The following is a 17,928-nucleotide window of genomic DNA, read 5'->3' as shown; positions in this document are numbered from 1 at the left end:
TCTAATTTCTAGTTCCATTATCCTGAGCCAGTACTCGTAAGCTGATACACAGACAGGCTGAAGAGCATTGCTCTAACTTTCAGTTCTCTCTTCACTTCTGGAGAGTGTGCTTTCTTTCTTTCAAGCTTAGTTATGTACAAAAGATTTCTGTCATGTTTCATCCAGGATGACATGTCTATTGTGGGTAGGGAGGGACTCAACTTACCTCAGTCTGCTCTATTACTATAATCAAAGTGACTAATTTTTAACCTTCCTTTCTTTATCTTCAAACTGTAAACAAGCTCACGTATCTTTCCTCTTTAAGAAAATCAAAATCATATTTGTGTTTTTCTCTGTAGGTAAATTCCTGCCTCTTTCTTCTATTTTCCAGCCAAAAGTTAAAAAAGTGTAGACTACCTTTGCGTCTACTTGTAAACTTCTAATTTATTTTGTAAACCCCCTGCAGTCTGGCTTCTGTTCTCACCGTTTCATGCAAACTACTCCTCCCTGAGGAACAATCAGGAAGCTGCTCCACTGCGTTTGAATGAGTGAGGTGGCGTTTAATAGCAGAAATGTGGCAGAGGCAGAAAAGCAAACAGAACCTCATAAGTCACTGTGAGGGCTCGGCGTTTACTCAGTGATGAGGATTTGAGTTTAGGAGCAGGGTGGTTTGACTTTGTTTTCAGTGCTTTACTCTTGCTGCTATATGGACGCATGAGTGGAAACAGAGAGAGCAGCGATCCAGGTCAGCGATGATGGCCAGGGCCAGTGTCATGGCAGGTGTTGACAGATAGAACCAATAGGCTTTGCTAATGGATTTAATGTAGGGTATAAGAGAGAGGGGGGAGTCAGGGAGATTCCAAAGTTTTGGCCAGATCAACAAGAAGGATGGAGCTGCTATCACTTAAAATAGGGAAGGCTATCGGTGGAGCAGGTTTTGAGGGGAAGATCAAAAGTTCAGTTTTGGACAGGTTACGTTTGATATATCTATCCAACATCTAAGTGGAAAAATGATATGTGTATTTAACATCTCAGTGGATGTGTGAGTCTGGGGTTCAGGAACTGTATGTGTTTACATTTTATAGGCCGCTTTGCAGTTAGATTTGAGCCATGGCAATAGGTTCTGGATAAGGCATGTGGGTGGAACCACCTCCAGCCCTGAGCCTTTACAACATCCCATACAATCCTCCAGTCTTTTTCCCACACATGGCGGCAAATGTGGGAGGGACCAGATGATGTTGGTCTGTATATCGGACTATGACATGGAGAGCTAGGCACTGGGATTTTAGGGTTTATTTGTTACTGCAGCATAGCCTAAGTATACTTGATGGATACAAGGGGAGATGGTCAGGCTGTAGATGCAGTGTTGGGGCACATCAATATATTGAGACATCTAGGCCCATGCGACTGGATGATGACATTCAAAGAGAAAGCTAAAATACAGGAAAGAAAAGAAATCCCTGAGCCTTGGGGCATCCCAACACTAAGAGACCAGGGAGGGAGGGGGGGAGGGAGGGGGGTAGAGGGTAGGGGTGGAGGAGTGGGGCCAAGCTTCTAAGTGGGGGGAGCCTTTGTAGTGCAAGTGACAAAAGAGGTAATTAAATATGGGTGATGCTGAAAAAAGCAAACATATTTTTGTTTGGAAGTGTGTCCAGTGCCACACTGTGGAGAAGGGAGGCAAGCATAAGATGGGCCCAGTCTCCATGGTCTGTGTGGGTGGAAGGCAGATGAGCTGTCTGGATCCTCTTCCACAGACACCAGTGAGAACAAAGGTGTCATCTATGGAGAGGAGACATGGATGGAGCAGTTGGAGAGTCCCAAGAAGGACACCCCTGGGGCAAAAATGATCTCCACTGGTGCTAAAAAGGCAGGAAGAATTGGCCACGGCCTGACTTACTCACAGACCAGAATGATCTCATGACTTCATGTGTACTGTAGAGTAACTGATCCCATACACCGGAATTCAGCTCATGAGTGACTGGCAGAATATTTTTGTTGGACAGCCCTGATAAGTAAGACTGGCTTCTGGTTAAAGGAACATGATCAGTGTTGCAAATTTTGACAGTAATTTGGACTCAGTAAATGCTCCACCTATTTCCCCTTCTAAGGATATCACTGGACCTGATGAGTGATGTTCAATTTTTCACAAGGAGGAGAATGGCATCCCCAAACCTATTGGAGACTGATTTGTAGTTGGATGTGTATGACTAAAGTTACATGAATATATTTTAGTATGAATATGTTTTTTTTTTTTTGAGACGGAGTTTCGCTCTTGTTACCCAGGCTGGAGTGCAATGGCGCGATCTCGGCTCACTGCAACCTCCGCCTCCTGGGTTCAGGCAATTCTCCTGCCTCAGCCTCCTCAGTAGCTGGGATTACAGGCACGTGTCACCATGCCCAGCTAATTTTTTGTATTTTTAGTAGAGACAGGGTTTCACCATGTTGACCAGGATGGTCTCGATCTCTTGACCTTGTGATCCGCCCGCCTTGGCCTCCCAAAGTGCTGGGATTACAGGCGTGAGCCACCGCGCCCGGCCTGAATATGTTTTAATACTGGAGAAATCCTTGCACTGTCTCAGAACTGAGCAAGACTCACCTGTTTTTTAATTTGTGTTCACTTGCCAGTGAAAGACAAGGGCTTAAGATAAGATGGCATTGTTTATGGTTTTCGTCTTAACTCTGCTAATCTAATTAGAATTCCCTGTATCTAAAATGCTGCCTTTTACTTATTAAAAGGCATTTTAATGGTTTATGTGTAATATCAAATAAAAACACTTCTCACATTTATAGATGACATCTATCACCTTTTAAAAGTCATTGTGACAAGAAATAGTTGCAAGTTAAACTGCTTTCAAACTCTTTACTAAGTCAGACTAAGTTTTAGCTAGGATTGTCTTTAAACAGCTATTCTCTGTGATGTGTGATTGGCAATGGTGCTTTGCCAACTTATTAGAAGGATTAAAGTAGAGGAGGCATATACAAAACTATGAGTTATAGGTGATCATAAGACTCAAGAAAATTAAAAACAAAATCCCAGATCATGAAAAAGAAAAAAGAAATCAGAGAGGAACTAAGAATTAGGAGCGTGCTACCAGCAAAGAAGCAGGCAAGTGGGAGAATGAGCTATCCTGGAAGCCAGAGGAAGAACATGTTTCACGTAGGAGCAAGTGACTAACTGTCAATTCTTGTTAATGAGATCAAGGAAGGTGGGACCTGAGCACTGGCCACTGTTTTAGCTGAATAGACGCCACCGATCATGTTGGCTGGCAGTGCCAATGGAGTGGTGAGCACAAATGCCAGACTGAGGGCGATTGGGGAGAGGATGGAAGAAGAGTTGATGACGGTGACCACAGAAGCTGAAGGGCTAGTAGGGTAAAGAGATGGTTGTTTGTTTGTTTCTTTGTTTTGTGACTGTGTTTGTTGAATTTGTTTGGCTTTACGTTTTGGCGGGAGAAAGGCCTGTATATTTGTATGATGAGTCAGCAGAGAGGGAAAAGTTGATGATGCAGGAGAAAGAGGAAGAGAATTTCAGGAATAGTGTTCTTGATCAGGAAAGCCGGTGGGGACCTAGCTTACAAATGGAGGGACAGGCCTGAGACAGACACCCAGACAGCCCATCTGTAGTCAGAGGAGGGCAGACAGAGTTCCTGGAACATTTTCTTGAAGGTGGACAGATACGGTGGTGGAAGTTTGTGGAGGATCCCTTCTAACTGATGTCACCTCTGAGTCATTCACCTTCCTCCTTCTCTTTCCCTTACCACCCACATCTATCCATTATCCAGCCCTGCCTATTATAATCACTAATTTTTTTTTTTTTTTTTAAATTAAGTTCTGGGATACATGTGCATAACATGCAGGGTTGTCACATAGGAATACGTGTTGCCTCCATCAACCTGTCATCTACGTTAGGTATTTCTCCTAATGCTGTCCCTCCCTTTGCCCTCACCCCCCGAGAGGCCCCGGTTTATAGAATCACTGACTTCCTTATATAGGATTCTTCTCTGTCCTTGTTGTTATTTCAGTCATCTGTTTTCTCTTCTTAGTGATGCAGGTGAACCCTAAACTTGGGGTTCCGCTTGGGAGGGTTCTTGGCTTTGCTCAGGAAATAATTCAAAAGTGAGCTGACAGTGAAAGAATGCAAGTTTATTAGAGCAAAGTGTACAGCAAAATGGCTGCTCTGTAAATGGAGCAGGGCTGTCCTACAGGTAGAGGGGCACTCATAGATTGCTGGCTAGCTATAATCTATACTCCTAAATATATGCTAAATAAGGGGATGGCTATTCAGGAATTTTCTAGTAAAGGGGCAGGGACCTCCTGGAACCATATAAGAAAACTCCTGAGTCATTGCCATGGCATTTGTGCTGTCATGGTGCTGCTGGGCATGTCTTATGCAAATGCATTATAATTCCAAGTCCTGGCTAGCTTTGGCCAGTTTCTTGTCTACATCTTGTTTTGATCTGCAGGGTTGTGAAAACAAGTCCTGCTGATTTCCCACCTCACCGGACTACCAATACAGTTGACCGGCTGGTCTCCCTACTTAGATTTGTTTCTCTGAAATTCATCCTCTACACCTCTCCCAGAGGGAACCAGCTAAAGCAAATATTTGATCATGCTCCTCTACCATAAGACTTGATAGAAGGCCTCCCGTGGTCTGGAATCGACCTAGCTAGGTTCCCGGCTTCTCCTGAGACTTCAGGACTTGACTTTAGGCCTCAACAGTATCACATTGCTTGAACTATACATTTTCTTCTTCCAACTATCTGTCTTACTTAAAAGGCTTACCCAGCGGAATTCAACATTACTCTCTCCACTTCTCTCCTTCCCTCCTCCGCCTCTAGCGAAATATTATCCTTTAAGACTCAGTGACTCAGCTCAAGTGCAAGTCTTCTGGAACATTTCCCAGAGCCCCACTCTCTTTATAGCTGGGTTGGAATCTTTTGAGTTTCAAGACCAACCACCCACACTGCTCCATTCTATCATTACACTTAGCATATCTGTGCATATGTTTATCTGCTTTATCAGACTCTTCTGCTTTTGAGGGTAGAACTCCTGTCACTCATCTTTCAGTTTCCAGGGCCTAGCACAGTGCTTTGTGCAAGGCAGCTGTTTAGTAATGATGAACTGAGAGTATACTTCTCCGACAGAGATTAAGATCTTTTTTTTTTTTTTTTTGAGACGGAGTTTCGCTCTTGTTACCCAGGCTGGAGTGCAATGGCGCGATCTCGGCTCACCGCAACCTCCACCTCCTGGGTTCAGGCAATTCCCCTGCCTCAGCCTCCTGAGTAGCTGGGATTACAGGCACACGCCACTATGCCCAGCTAATATTTTTTTTTTTATTTTTAGTAGAGACGGGGTTTCACCATGTTGACCAGGATGGTCTCGATCTCTTGACCTTGTGATCCGCCTGCCTCGGCCTCCCAAAGTGCTGGGATTACAGGCTTGAGCCACCGCGCCCGGCCGAGATTAAGATCTTTTAACCCTGCGGGGGTTAAGCATGATATAACTCAAAACAAAAATACAAATAGACTAGACCTCTGGCAGGGAAAGCTGTGCTTTGGGTGCCCAGGAAAAGCAGTGACATGATTAGATGTCTAGAAGAAGATCAAAACTAAGAAAGCAAGCAGATTAGCCGGATGGCACGGAGAGCCCTGATGCAGGCTGTTGGAGTATGATTTGAGATGGAAAGGGCACAGCAGAGTCTCAGAAGTGCCATGGGCAAGGGGTAGAGGCCAGACCATGCTGGTGGAGGCCTCCGGGACCCCAGTGGGGAAGAGTTCTGGTAGCAAAACTAAATTGGAGTGCCTGATTCATTACTTCTATATCTACCCACCTTGAGAGATCTCAGAAACTGTCTGCAGGCTAAGAGGTCCCCAGAAGCTGAAAGCCTTGACTAAAAAATTTTTTTGGTACTTTAGATGTGGGAATTTGACTTCCAGCAATCTGTCTTAACAGCATACCTGGACTAGTGTCCAAACATGTACACGAATGAATATTCATTATTACCTATTGACAATAGCAAACAATTTAGAAATATGAGTCATTTACCTCATATTTTTTCTACATTTTAAATTTTGTAACAAACTGTATCACTTATGATGAAATATTTGTTTTTGTTTTTTGAGACAAGTTCTCACTGTTTTCCAGGCTACAGAGCAGTGGGTACAGTCTTGGCTCACTGCCTCCTTTACCTCCTGGGCTCAGGTGATCCTCCCCTCTCAGCTTCCCGAGTAGCGGGGACCACAGGCACACACCACCACGCCTGGCTAATTACTTTAATTTTTGTAATGACAGCGTTTTGCTATGCTGCCTATGCTGATCTCCGTTTACTGGGCCCAGGCCATCCTGCCTCCCAAAGCACTGGGATTACAGGTGTGAGCCACTGTGCCTGGCTGGAATTTTGTCTATAAGAACTGAGTTAGGAATAATATTTTTGAAATGTCCCCAGTGTACTTGTCAGGAATCTAGCTTCTTTCCTTATAAGCTTTCATTTACTACTGGCTTGTGGAAAGAGGAGTTTTATCACCTGGAGAGGGTAGTTCCTACGAAATAGGTAGGGGTACTGGTAGGAGCTTGGGAAGAGACTCAGGGGCATAAAGCAAGGGCTTTCTTAAGACAGGCTCTCAGCTCTCTTCCCCACTGAAATCTCAGCTGCCAACTGCAATGTCCCTCAACATGCAGGCACCATCCCTGCCCAGCTTTGTATAACTAGTACTGAAAACTAAGTCTCACATATGTTGAGTAGCCAAAAATGCGTATCGTTAGATGCATGATCAGTTAGTCTTGTTTTTACACTTTTAGTTTGAAAGTTTCAATATAAGTTAAAAATGTTGATGAGAATATACTTACAATTGAACCACAGGGTGAAACTTTTCTGTGAACTCAAGCCTCAGGGGGCAGCCATATTCTTTCCAATTATACCTAACTTTCTAGAAAAGGAAAAATACTTTAGTGATTTTATAGATTTGGTCCACTGACAAAATTTTATAGTTTCTTACCAAGTTTTTAGACAGTGGTTGCCTCAGATATGACCTGTAAAAAAGATATTCATCATTATTTATTTCTCTTTTCCCTTTTCAAACTTAAAAACTAAACTCATGACTTTGTTTAGGTAAGGAAGCATCACAAAGGTCAAGTAGATAAATATGAGATACTGAGCGCTTACTATGTTTCAGGCATTTCCACATGGATTTCCACACATACTAACACGTTCTTACAACAACTCAGGTGTGAATTACTGTCCTCTCTTTGTGTCGTACTATTGGAAATTGTGTGAGACTCGCTCAAGGCTACAGACTTTCCTTTGCCACTGAGAAGGACGGGTGATGATAAAGCCCATGTCCATTGTGCTATTCCAATGCAGTTCCTTCCAGAATATTAGCAGATAAAAGAATAAGATACTTCAGAATCAGTAGCGATAGATGTGTGTTTTAAAACTTCAGACATTTCCTAATTTAGATTTCTCACTACAGCGGAATGCTTCACGTTCATGAACTCAAGGACTTATTCCTTCAAAATCACCTCCCTCACATTCCGTCTTCTCAGTTCTCACACTTGAATCACTGTTACCAGCCACATGTTCCATATATTTTACCACGCTCCAGGGGACGGACTCAGGAAACTCCCATCACAGTGGCAGAGTCTATTTCATATTCTTGCCTTTCAGGCACAGTTGCCACCTAGACACTGAGAGGTGTATCCTCACCAACTATTAAACATTTTCTTCTCATCCTTGTGTTTCACTGACTGCTTTCACCAAGCGCTGCAACCTGGAGCATCTAGGTTGTGGCACTCCTCCACCCTGCCTTAATTAAGGAAATCACTTAAACAATATGCCTACTGGTTAAACAGTCTTTCATTTATTTTAATTAAATAGCATTTAATTTCAGAGGCTGTGGACTTCTGTATTTTGACAGCTAAATAAATATTTAACGTATAAAAAATGAAGATCTTTGTCTTACAAAGGTAAAAGTAGAATTGTGTTTAGTTATAGCTTTACTACATCACATTAATAAAAATAAATATGCATACAATTAAATATAAATTAAATATAAAATCTAGAAAAAAGTTCAGTTAGTTGATGTCAGGACTTTCCGGGTAAATATATTACTTCTAACTGGCTGAACTACAGTCATGTAGAATTTGAGCCACCGCACCTGGCTAACTTTTTGTATTTTTAATAGAAACGGGGTTTTGCCATGTTGGCCAGGCTGGTCTTGAACTCTTGACTTCAGGTGATCCACTCACCTCAGCCTCCCAAAGTGCTGAGGTTACTGGTGTGAGCCACTGCGCCTGGCTTCAGTCATGTAGAATTTGAGAAAAATTATGTAGGGAAAGACACTCTTGTATGTCTTCCTTGAATTAGAGGGAACAATGGGATTTGAGACTACCTATACATAAATGAGGCTTGCTTTGTTTATCTAATTAAATTGAAGGGGGAGACTGACTCTTTTTCTTATATGTTTCAGAGAAGTTAATTGTACCATGTACACATTTTACTTAGTGTTAAAACTGACTGCCCACTGTCCAGCCAAACACACAGATGCTAATAGTAATTCACTGAGTAACTACTGACTGTAAAGTATTGGTACTATGTTAATATAAAACTCAGTGCTTATGTTAAAAAATTTCTTACTTTTCAATCACGTAAGAAAAATCGTGGCGGTGACATCCTTTTTTACTAAATCTACAAAAAACAAAACATAATGAAGTTGTAATATCATTATTTCTTATATATTTGCACAAACATTTAATCCTTTAACTCAATGATTCTCAAACTGGAGAGTGTCATAGAATCATCATCTACTGAATCTCTGGCTAGTGTGTGGCCTTAGTATTTCTGTTTTTAGTTTTTTTTTTTTTTTTTTTTGAGACGGAGTTTTGCTCTTGTTACCCAGGCTGGAGTGCAATGGCGCGATCTCGGCTCACTGCAACCTCCGCCTCCTGGGTTCAGGCAATTCTCCAGCCTCAGGCTCCTGAGTAGCTGGGATTACAGGCATGTGTCACCATGCCCAGCTAATGTTTTGTATTTTTAGTAGAGACAGGGTTTCACCATGTTGATCAGGATGGTCTCCATCTCTTGACCTCGTGATCCACCCGCCTCGGCCTCCCAAAGTGCTGGGATTACAGGATTGAGCCACCGCGCCCGGCCATATTTCTGTTTTTAAAACATCCATTTCGTAAATGTTTCAGGAGATACCAGAATTTGAAATCTACTGATTTATCTCTTACATTTGGTACATGCTTATTAAAAATTTATATAAGATGTAGGGCTTGGAGAGAGGTTGCTCAAAAGATAGACAATTTGAATTAGTTAGGAAGAGTAAGTTCAAGAGACCTAATTGTACAACATAATGACTTTAGTTCATAATACATTGTATTCTTGAAAAATGCAAAGAGAATAAAGTGTTTTCTTGCCACCAAAATAATAACTATGTGAGGTAATGCATATGTTAATTAGCTAGATTCAGTCATTCCACAATGTATTTGAAAACATCATGTTGTGCATGCTAAATACGTACAATTTTATTTGTCAATTCGGAACAAAAAAACAAAACCCCTCCAAAACAGAAAGAAACAAGGGTTGGCAAGGAAGCAGAGAAACTGGGATCCATATATGTTGCTAGTGATCATGTAAAACAGTGTAGCTGCTTTGGAAAACACTTTGGAGGTTCCTTAACAAGTTAAACATAGGATTACCATACAACCTAGCAATTCCACTCCTAGGTACATACCCACAGTAATTCAAAACAGTTGTTCAAACAAACACTGGTACACAAATATTCATAGCTTCCCTATTCACAAAAGCCAAAAGGTAGAAACATCCCAAATATCCCTGAACTGCTGGATAGATAAACAAAATGTGGTATATCTGTTCAATGGAATATTACTCAGCCATAAAAGGGAATGAGGGACGAATACATGCCACAACACAGTTGAATCTCAAAAACAGCCTAAGTAATGCAGTGGGACACAAAAGGTCACACATTGTATGATTCCATTTATGTGAAATATTCAGAGCAGGCAGATCTATGGAGATTACAATTTTGAGACAGCAGATTATGGTTGCCAGGGGCTGGGAGAAAGGGAGAATGGGAGATGACTGCTAATTGGGTACAGAGTTTCCTTTTGGGGTGACGAAAATATTGTGGAACTAGATAGTGGTGCTAACTTGTACAATATTCTGAAGGTACTTAATTCCATTGAATTGGTAAATTTATATTCTGTGAAATTCATCACACTTTTTAAAAAGCAGCTATGTGTTACAGAACAGATTTTACCTCTGATTTTTTAAAAAAATAGAGATAAACAAAAATTTTTAAAAAGCAGCTACGGTAAAACATGCACAGGCACACACAAATAAAAATAAAAATTCATACAAAATCTATCAGAATGAAAGCAAATTTGTTTGGACTGTTTTATTAGACATAAACTCTTTTAAGCCCAAGATTTCTAGTTGCTCCTTGAGACTGTGCAGATAAGAAGTTATGTAAAGGGTTAACATAATTTCTGGTTAGGGTTCATGCAGACAGAAGAAGGCTATATGGTCTTTGAAATTACAGAAGGTTTTAGTTAGGTAAATTATTCATCTGACCATTTTAGCTGGCTGCTTCCAATGTAACTTAGAAAGAACTCTTGTCACTGCCGTTTTTAGATAGATATCGGAAGTCTAGACCATCCCTCATGCTGAACCCAAATTGAACCCCAAGAGTTGACGACTCTCCTTCACTGACAAGTCTCCTGGCTCTCCAGAAGTGTCTTGGACCCCAAGCTCCTCCAGGTCTCCCTTGGTGACTAAAAACCATAGGCCCGCTGCAACCTGAGCCAAAGATACTAGAGTTTTAGGGTTCTAGAGAAGTGGGTCATTGACTAAGAGGCCCAGAGTAAAGTCCGAAAATCTGTGTTTTTAAAACATGTTCTCCAAGTGATTCTGATGAGTAACTAAGCCTGATAATTACTATTTGGACCCGTCTAGAAACAGACTGCTTCAAGCTACTCTCCATCTCACTTTGGAAGATATCAGGGGCCTGAGAAGGAATTCTGCGTGCAGTGGTACTGGGAATTAATTTTGGTAATATGTTTAGAGCAGTTATTCTCAAATGTTAATGTCCCTCGTAATCTCCCGGAAATTTTGTTAAAATGCAGATTTTGATGCAGCAGCTGTCGGATGAGGCCTGAGAATCTGCATTTCTAACAAGTTCTCATGTGATGCCAGTGTTGGTCCATAGGCCATAATCTAAGGAGCAAAGATGTAAATCCTCCCTGAAATAGGAGATACAGGCTGTATAAATCAGCTAGCCTTTTTGCATTTCCTGGGAAAAGAATTACAGGTGCAAAGATGTTAGGAAATGCAAATTTAGGAAATGCTGAATGAGATGCAAATACTTGATTATCAATCCAGCAACTGACTAATACAACTCGGTAATATTAGAATGACAGAAGAGTAGACATTTGTTTTGGAAGAGAGCAAGTAATTTCATAAATAGATAAGAGTCAACATTCCCCCACTCTCCCTTCCACTTCCAACAAAAGGAAAGGAATCACAATAAATTTCTGTCTCTCTATACATTTAGCCTCAGCTAAACAGATTTCTGTATGCTGCCTTTAATTTTTTCCATGTAGAAGAAAGAGAGCTAAGGTGAAAGGAAGACACAGAGTCCAATGTGCTTCATTGTGAATCATAGTAAAACCGACAGAATTCACACTTTGGGATTCTCTAGAGCAATCACTGTGGTTCTGCTAGGCTCGTTCTAAGAAATTTCCCATAGAAAATGGTGCAGAAAACTGAGGCTTCTCTGATATGGATGGAAGCAGTTCTCTAACGGAAATGAAATTACAACTGGTTTGAGAAGGATGGAAAACAGGTGCTTTTCTGGGAATGAGCTGTCGACTGAAGGATTGAGAGAGGCAACAATAAAGGATAGAAATTGGTTTATTAAAAGGAAAGGTGAAAAAAATGCTGGTAATAGAAAAAGAGGCTAATTCTTTTTATTTTTAGTATGATTCAAATAGAGTATTTGATTTGGCAAAAAGTTTAAACCAATTGAATCTAGACACGAACATCAATTCAGTTTTGGATTTCATTGTGGATGTGTCCATCATTACGGTTTTATCATTGGTAATTATCATTTAGTTCAACATTTGTTTTAAAACTTAAAAGAGTAACACAGGTCAAATGGGAACGTACTTACCCCTTAACTGCAATGAATTTTTTATTATCACAGCCAACAGCTATTTGGAACACCTGAAATGAAGTAACTTAGGTAGTGAGTTCAGCGGTTCTAATTCACATGATCTAAAATATTATGACAGCTACAACCAATGACATTTTTTATTTTAAAATCGTAACTTTTAAAACGTAGGGTTCTCTTACATCACTGCTCTGCACTGTTTTCCCCCTCTTTCTCTGAGCACTTTTTTTCTCTTTGCTTCCTTTTGTCTTTACTGCTCAGGAGGCCCAAAGTTTGGGTCTCTCCTTTCTTATGTTTGTATCTTAGGGAATAATTGATCCACACTCATCTTTTTGGTAGTGGGGACAGAGTCTTGCTGTCACCCAGGCTGGAGTGCAGCGGTGCAATCTCGACTCACTGCAACCTCCGCCTCCCAAGTTCAAGCAATTTTCCTGCCTCAGCCTCCCAAGTAGCTGGGATTATAGGCACGCACCACCACGCCCAGCTAATTTTGTATTTTTGGTAAAGACAGTGTTTCACCATGTTGGTCAGGCTGGTCTCGAACTCTTGACCTCATGTGATCCACCCACCTCAGCCTCCCAGAGTGCTGGGATTACAGATTCCACCATGCCGGGCCCCAACTGATATTTTACCTGCTTCTCTACAACCATGACTGTCAACTCCCTTCTTCCAGTTTGTACCTCTGACTCAGCCAGCAGGTTTCTACAATCCATCCAACTACTAATTTGACTTTCTGTTTTCACGTTAGTAGATCTGTAGTTTCTCAGGGTAGTGAGCATCACGTGAAATGCATCTTACTGTTGCTATTCCTGCTTTAAGCAGCAATACTCTGTACTCAAAGGAGCACTGGCCACAGGCTAATTATTAAATATTAAACCACTGTCCCATTTTATGGATATTTATTCTAAACATTACTCGTAATTGCTTTTTAAAAGAAATGCACATACATGCTTTTGTTTGAAAACAAATGACCTGTGGATACCAGAGCTTTGTTAACACAGCCCATGCTCCTCTGTAAGTAAACTTTGGGATACGGTGGAGAAAGGCAGGTGCAAAAGCAAACAGTGGCATCATGTAGACAGGCTGCACCATGATGCTTTGTTTCATGGGCTGGAAATGCCCAAGAAGGGCATTTGATATGGAAAAGGCTAATTCTCAACCAAATAAAATCCCACTGGAATCTGATGCAGTAAGTATATATTGCCTCTATCCCCAAACATACCCCTACTGTTAGTAGCAATTTTTACCTTCTAACAGATTCAATACTTTTACAGTAAGAACAGGGTAGAATGAATATTACACACAAAAATTAAACAGAATTTCATAGAATGTTTCTAAGAAGATAGCTATGTCTGGTAGCTGGAATGCTTTATATCTAAAGATAAGACTATTTGCAATGGCCGGGCGTGGTGGCTCAAGCCTGTAATCCCAGCACTTTGGGAGGCCAAGGCGGGTGGATCAAGAGGTTAAGAGATCAAGACCATCCTGGTCAACATGGTGAAACCCCGTCTCTACTAAAAATACAAAACATTAGCTGGGCATGGTGGCACGTGCCTGTAATCCCAGCTACTCAGGAGGCTGAGGCAGGAGAATTGCCTGAACCCAGGAGGCGCAGGTTGCGGTGAGCCGAGATCGCGCCATTGCACTCCAGCCTGGGTAACAAGAGCGAAACTCCGTCTCAAAAAAAAAAAAAAAAAAAAAGAAAAAAGGAAGAAAGAAAAAGACTATTCGCTTCATTAAATCTCAGTTATTAGGAAAATGAACTGCTGCAAAATCTCTTACCCTGCTTGCAATGCGTAGGTATATGTTGCTTAAAAATAATATACAGGTTACATGGAACTAAAATACAGTTAATTACTACATAGACATTAAAGTAATCACCTCAGGTGATCCGCCCACCTTGGCCCCCCAAAGTGCTGGGATTATAGGCATGAGCCACCCTGCCCAGCCAAAATGATGCTATCTTTACAGTGGAAAATTACACAGAGTTGCTAACTAGTAGGAGAGTGGTATTGTATGGAGGTATTGTATGCATTATTTGGTTTACCACCTATACATTCTTGAAGTAAAATATTTGGGTCTTCAACCCATGTCACTCACCTTTTGGGGTACCGAACATGCTTTTGAATATTCACTAGGTCGAACTTGAATCAACACAAGCCCCGTGTTGTTGTTTCTAGGAAAAACAATCCGTGCATGTTATTAGATCATGTGAGAGATAGGCATGACACTGTCTTTCTGTAGATTATATGCAAAGTCCCATGTGCACAATGTGATTGAACTCCCACACAAATTTCTCGAGGCCTGGGGGATAGTGCTGGTGGTAAGAGCTCTCTGGTTCTGCTAAGGCAGCTCTGTGTGGTGGTCATATTGCAAATTGTAAAGGGGCTCCCACCTCATGGTATCCCATGTTTTGGCCACCATTGGGTTAATGGGATGGGAAACAGAAATGAGCATCCTGCCAGCATTTCAGCCCTCCTATTTCATTAACATGGTCCCTGGAAAATGGGGCTGTGCTGCTGACATCTTGACCTGCCTAAAGGTAGCAGCTACTGTGTGGTTTCCTCCTCCGGCCCCTACACGTTTCCCCTCATATTGATAACACCTTTGGAGCAATAAAGAGTGAGTGTCAAATTAGTTTTCTGAGCCACATTCAGCTGTGTGATATAATCTGACTGGGATTGAAAGCTAGGTCAGACATAATGCCTTTCTCCACTATGAAGTGCACATGAATCATTTTGTGTTCAAGCAAAATGTGAGGGCTAAAAAATAGTAGAAGAAAATTTGAAAGTTTGATTTATACCTGCACCTGTGAAGGTTGCTTTTTGTCAAAAACAAACAAAAAAACCCCACAAAAAACCAAAAAACACACTGGGGACAAGCAAACATAAAAAATCTCCTGGGCAATTTTATTTGTATTCTTATAGCAAGGTAAATCTTAGTAAATATCCACGAAACAAAAAATATCCAAAGGAACCTACACCATTAGAAGCATACAGAGGTAAGCTGGTGGATGAAAGGGAAAGGAATGAATTGAGCCTCTCCTGGCTACGGAGTCTAAAGCAGCATTTTCTCCCTACTTTTCCTGATCAGTCTCTGTCACTGATATATATATTTCTGTTTTCTTTTCTTCATAGCACTTCCCAGTATTTGGAATTACTTATTTGATAATTTGCTGTTCCTCCTGGAGAATGAGTTCCATGACATTAGAACTTCATCTTTCTCGTTTACCATGTATTTTAAATACCTAGAAAGTGCTTGGCGTAGACTAGGTAGTCAAACTCAGAGTAGCACTAGACCAAAGAAAAATGGATTTTCCTAGGGAAAATATGCTATTTTTCCAAGAAAACACTTCCAGGCTGTAATGATAGCCATAGGAATGCCTTAACACAGAATTCCATGTGCGCTGTCTTCCTTCAGGTAGCCTTACTGCAGGATCAAAGATGGCATTTTATCTGGCTCTACACACAGCTAAAGGGTTTCTGTGATATCAGAGTTCCTGTTTTTGCTAGTGATGGTATGTAGATACTTTGAGATGAGAACTGGTGATAAAACATGTTTGAAAATTATTCAGTTAAGAAATAGCCCATTTTTTTTTTTTGACATCTTCATTTGGATGAATGAGAACTTCAGATAGGTCATGTTTCTTATTAAACTGTGAAGAGTATTTTACATTTTTTACAGTTAAATACTAATTTTACATCTATCCAGCCATTGAAAGGAATTTGAAATTTGAATATTTAAAAGGCTATGTGGCCATTTAAATAAAAGAATACCTACAAATTAATAACGTGAATAGGATATTTGATATTGAGAAAGTTCTTTTAAAAGTCATACTTACTGCATTCCAAAGTAATCATCTGTTCCCTCATAATTTATCTTCTGATAAAACGTTAGTAACTGAAAAAAATATTTAAAAATTTACATAAAGCAGGGAAATTGCGGGGGTGGGGCGTTGTGATCCCACTGTAGTACCATATAGCTTTCCACATCTAGGCCGTAAAACGTCTTCATTCGGGTACTTAATGATGCTGATCACTTGTAAGTGATCAACAAGATTGAATGGTGGATAGATAGATGCATAGATATGCAAGTATACTAAAATATGAGTCTACATAGTGGGTATAGAGGTGTTAAATGTAAAATTCTTTCAACTTTTCTATATGTTTGACATTTCCATAATAAAATGTTGCAAAATTGTAATATAAATTTAATTTACAGCCTCACCAAGAATCTCAGGTAAAAGTAATTCCACCTGATAGAAATATTTATATGTGCTTTTCAGGAGGCATATACTAAAATATTCATTGTTACATTATTCAGAATAGCACCCAAACAGAAACAAACCAATGTTCATCAACAGTAAAATAGCTAAGGATCTCTTGTAGTACATTCATACAGAAGAATACAATAGATCAGTAGTATGAATGAATGACAGTTACAGAAAACAACATGGACTTTTTTTTTTTTTTTCATTCTAGCCTCATTTATTTTTTATATTTGTAGCTCTTTTCTGTAACATTGACAACTCTGGCTCTTATTATTTACAATATATTTAATTATTTGATCAAATCTAGGATATATATAAAGTAATTTCATAATTGTTAACCCATACCTCTGTGAAAAACAAATTTGTTAATTAGAAAGCAATGCTTAGAAGTAGTTTTTTCCTTTAATCTCACAGGATTCAGCTACCATATGTTTTCCAAAGTTGCTTAGGTTAGTTCATTTCTTCTTTTTTAAAAATTATTATACTTTAAGTTCTGGGGTACATGTGCAGAACGTGCTGGTTTGCTACATAGCTATACATGTGCCATGGTGGTTTGCTGCACCCATCAACCCATCATCTACATTAGGTATTTCTCCTAATGCTATCCCTCCCTTATCCCCCTACCTCCTGTTATCCCTCCCCTAGTCCCCCACCCCCCAACAGGCCCTGTGTCCTTTGTGATATTCCCTTCCCTGTGTCTGTGTGTTCTCATTGTTCAACACCCACTTAGGAGTAAGAACATGTGGTGTTTGGTTTTCTGTTCTTGTGCCAGTTTGCTGAGAATGATGGTTTCCAGCTTTATTCATGTTCCTGCAAAGGACATGAACTCATCCTTTTCATGGCTGCATAGTATTCCATAGTGTGTATGTGCCACATTTTCTTTATCCAGTCTATCATTAGTGGGCATTTGGGTTGGTTCCAAGTCTTTGCTATTGTGAACAGTGCCGCAGTAAACATACATGTGCAAGAAAACAACATGGACTTTGATAAGCATAATATTCAAAGACAAAAATACAATATATGTAGATATTTATGTATGGATGTGTGTATATAATAGATATGCAATTACTTCATTCATATGAAGTTCAAAACTAGACAAAGCTTAGCTATATTATTTAGTGAAGAGCAATGGTGTGATCTTGGCTCACTACAACCTTTGCCTCCTGGTTCAAGTGAATTTTCCTGCCTCAGCCTCCCCAGTGGCTGGGATTACAGGTGCCTGCCACTTGCATTTTTAGTAGAGATGGGGTTTCACCACGTTGGCCAGGCTGGTCTTGAACACCTGATCTCAGGCCATCTGCTCACCTTGGCCTCCCAAAGTGCTGGGATTACAGGTGTGAGCCACCATGCCTGGCCAAAAACTAAGGAAATCATTACCACAAAAGTCAGACTAATGCTTAACTTGGAAATGGGAGACAATTCTCCGCAGGGAAAACACAGGAAAGCTTTGGGTGCTTCTGATGTTATATATTTTTTGATTTGAATGGTAAT

At 40.5% G+C, this 17,928-nt stretch overlaps 1 protein-coding gene across 19 annotated transcripts in view; it reads right to left on the bottom strand.

Annotated features, from left to right (window-relative positions):
• Positions 1 to 17,928, bottom strand: part of CATSPERE (catsper channel auxiliary subunit epsilon) — a 170,779-nt gene that overhangs the window by 28,979 nt on the left and 123,872 nt on the right. For all 19 annotated transcript variants that reach the window (XR_012513619.1, XR_012513616.1, XR_012513617.1 and 16 more), the window contains 6 exons: positions 16,009 to 16,067; positions 14,268 to 14,343; positions 12,168 to 12,220; positions 8,612 to 8,662; positions 6,975 to 7,008; positions 6,826 to 6,905 (listed from right to left, as the gene is read on the bottom strand). Coding sequence is in view for 15 of the 19 variants with exons in the window: in XM_074385437.1 (XP_074241538.1) it covers positions 6,826 to 6,905; positions 6,975 to 7,008; positions 8,612 to 8,662; positions 12,168 to 12,220; positions 14,268 to 14,343; positions 16,009 to 16,067 (353 nt within the window). In the remaining 4 variants the exon portion in view is untranslated. The remainder of the gene's footprint in view (positions 1 to 6,825; positions 6,906 to 6,974; positions 7,009 to 8,611; positions 8,663 to 12,167; positions 12,221 to 14,267; positions 14,344 to 16,008; positions 16,068 to 17,928) is intronic.

The sequence above is a fragment of the Saimiri boliviensis genome, chromosome 14 (genome assembly GCF_048565385.1).
Source record: "Saimiri boliviensis isolate mSaiBol1 chromosome 14, mSaiBol1.pri, whole genome shotgun sequence".
Lineage (NCBI taxonomy): Eukaryota > Metazoa > Chordata > Mammalia > Primates > Cebidae > Saimiri > Saimiri boliviensis.
The sequence above is the reverse complement of the archived record's forward strand: the minus strand, read 5'-3'. Positions and strand labels throughout refer to the sequence as shown.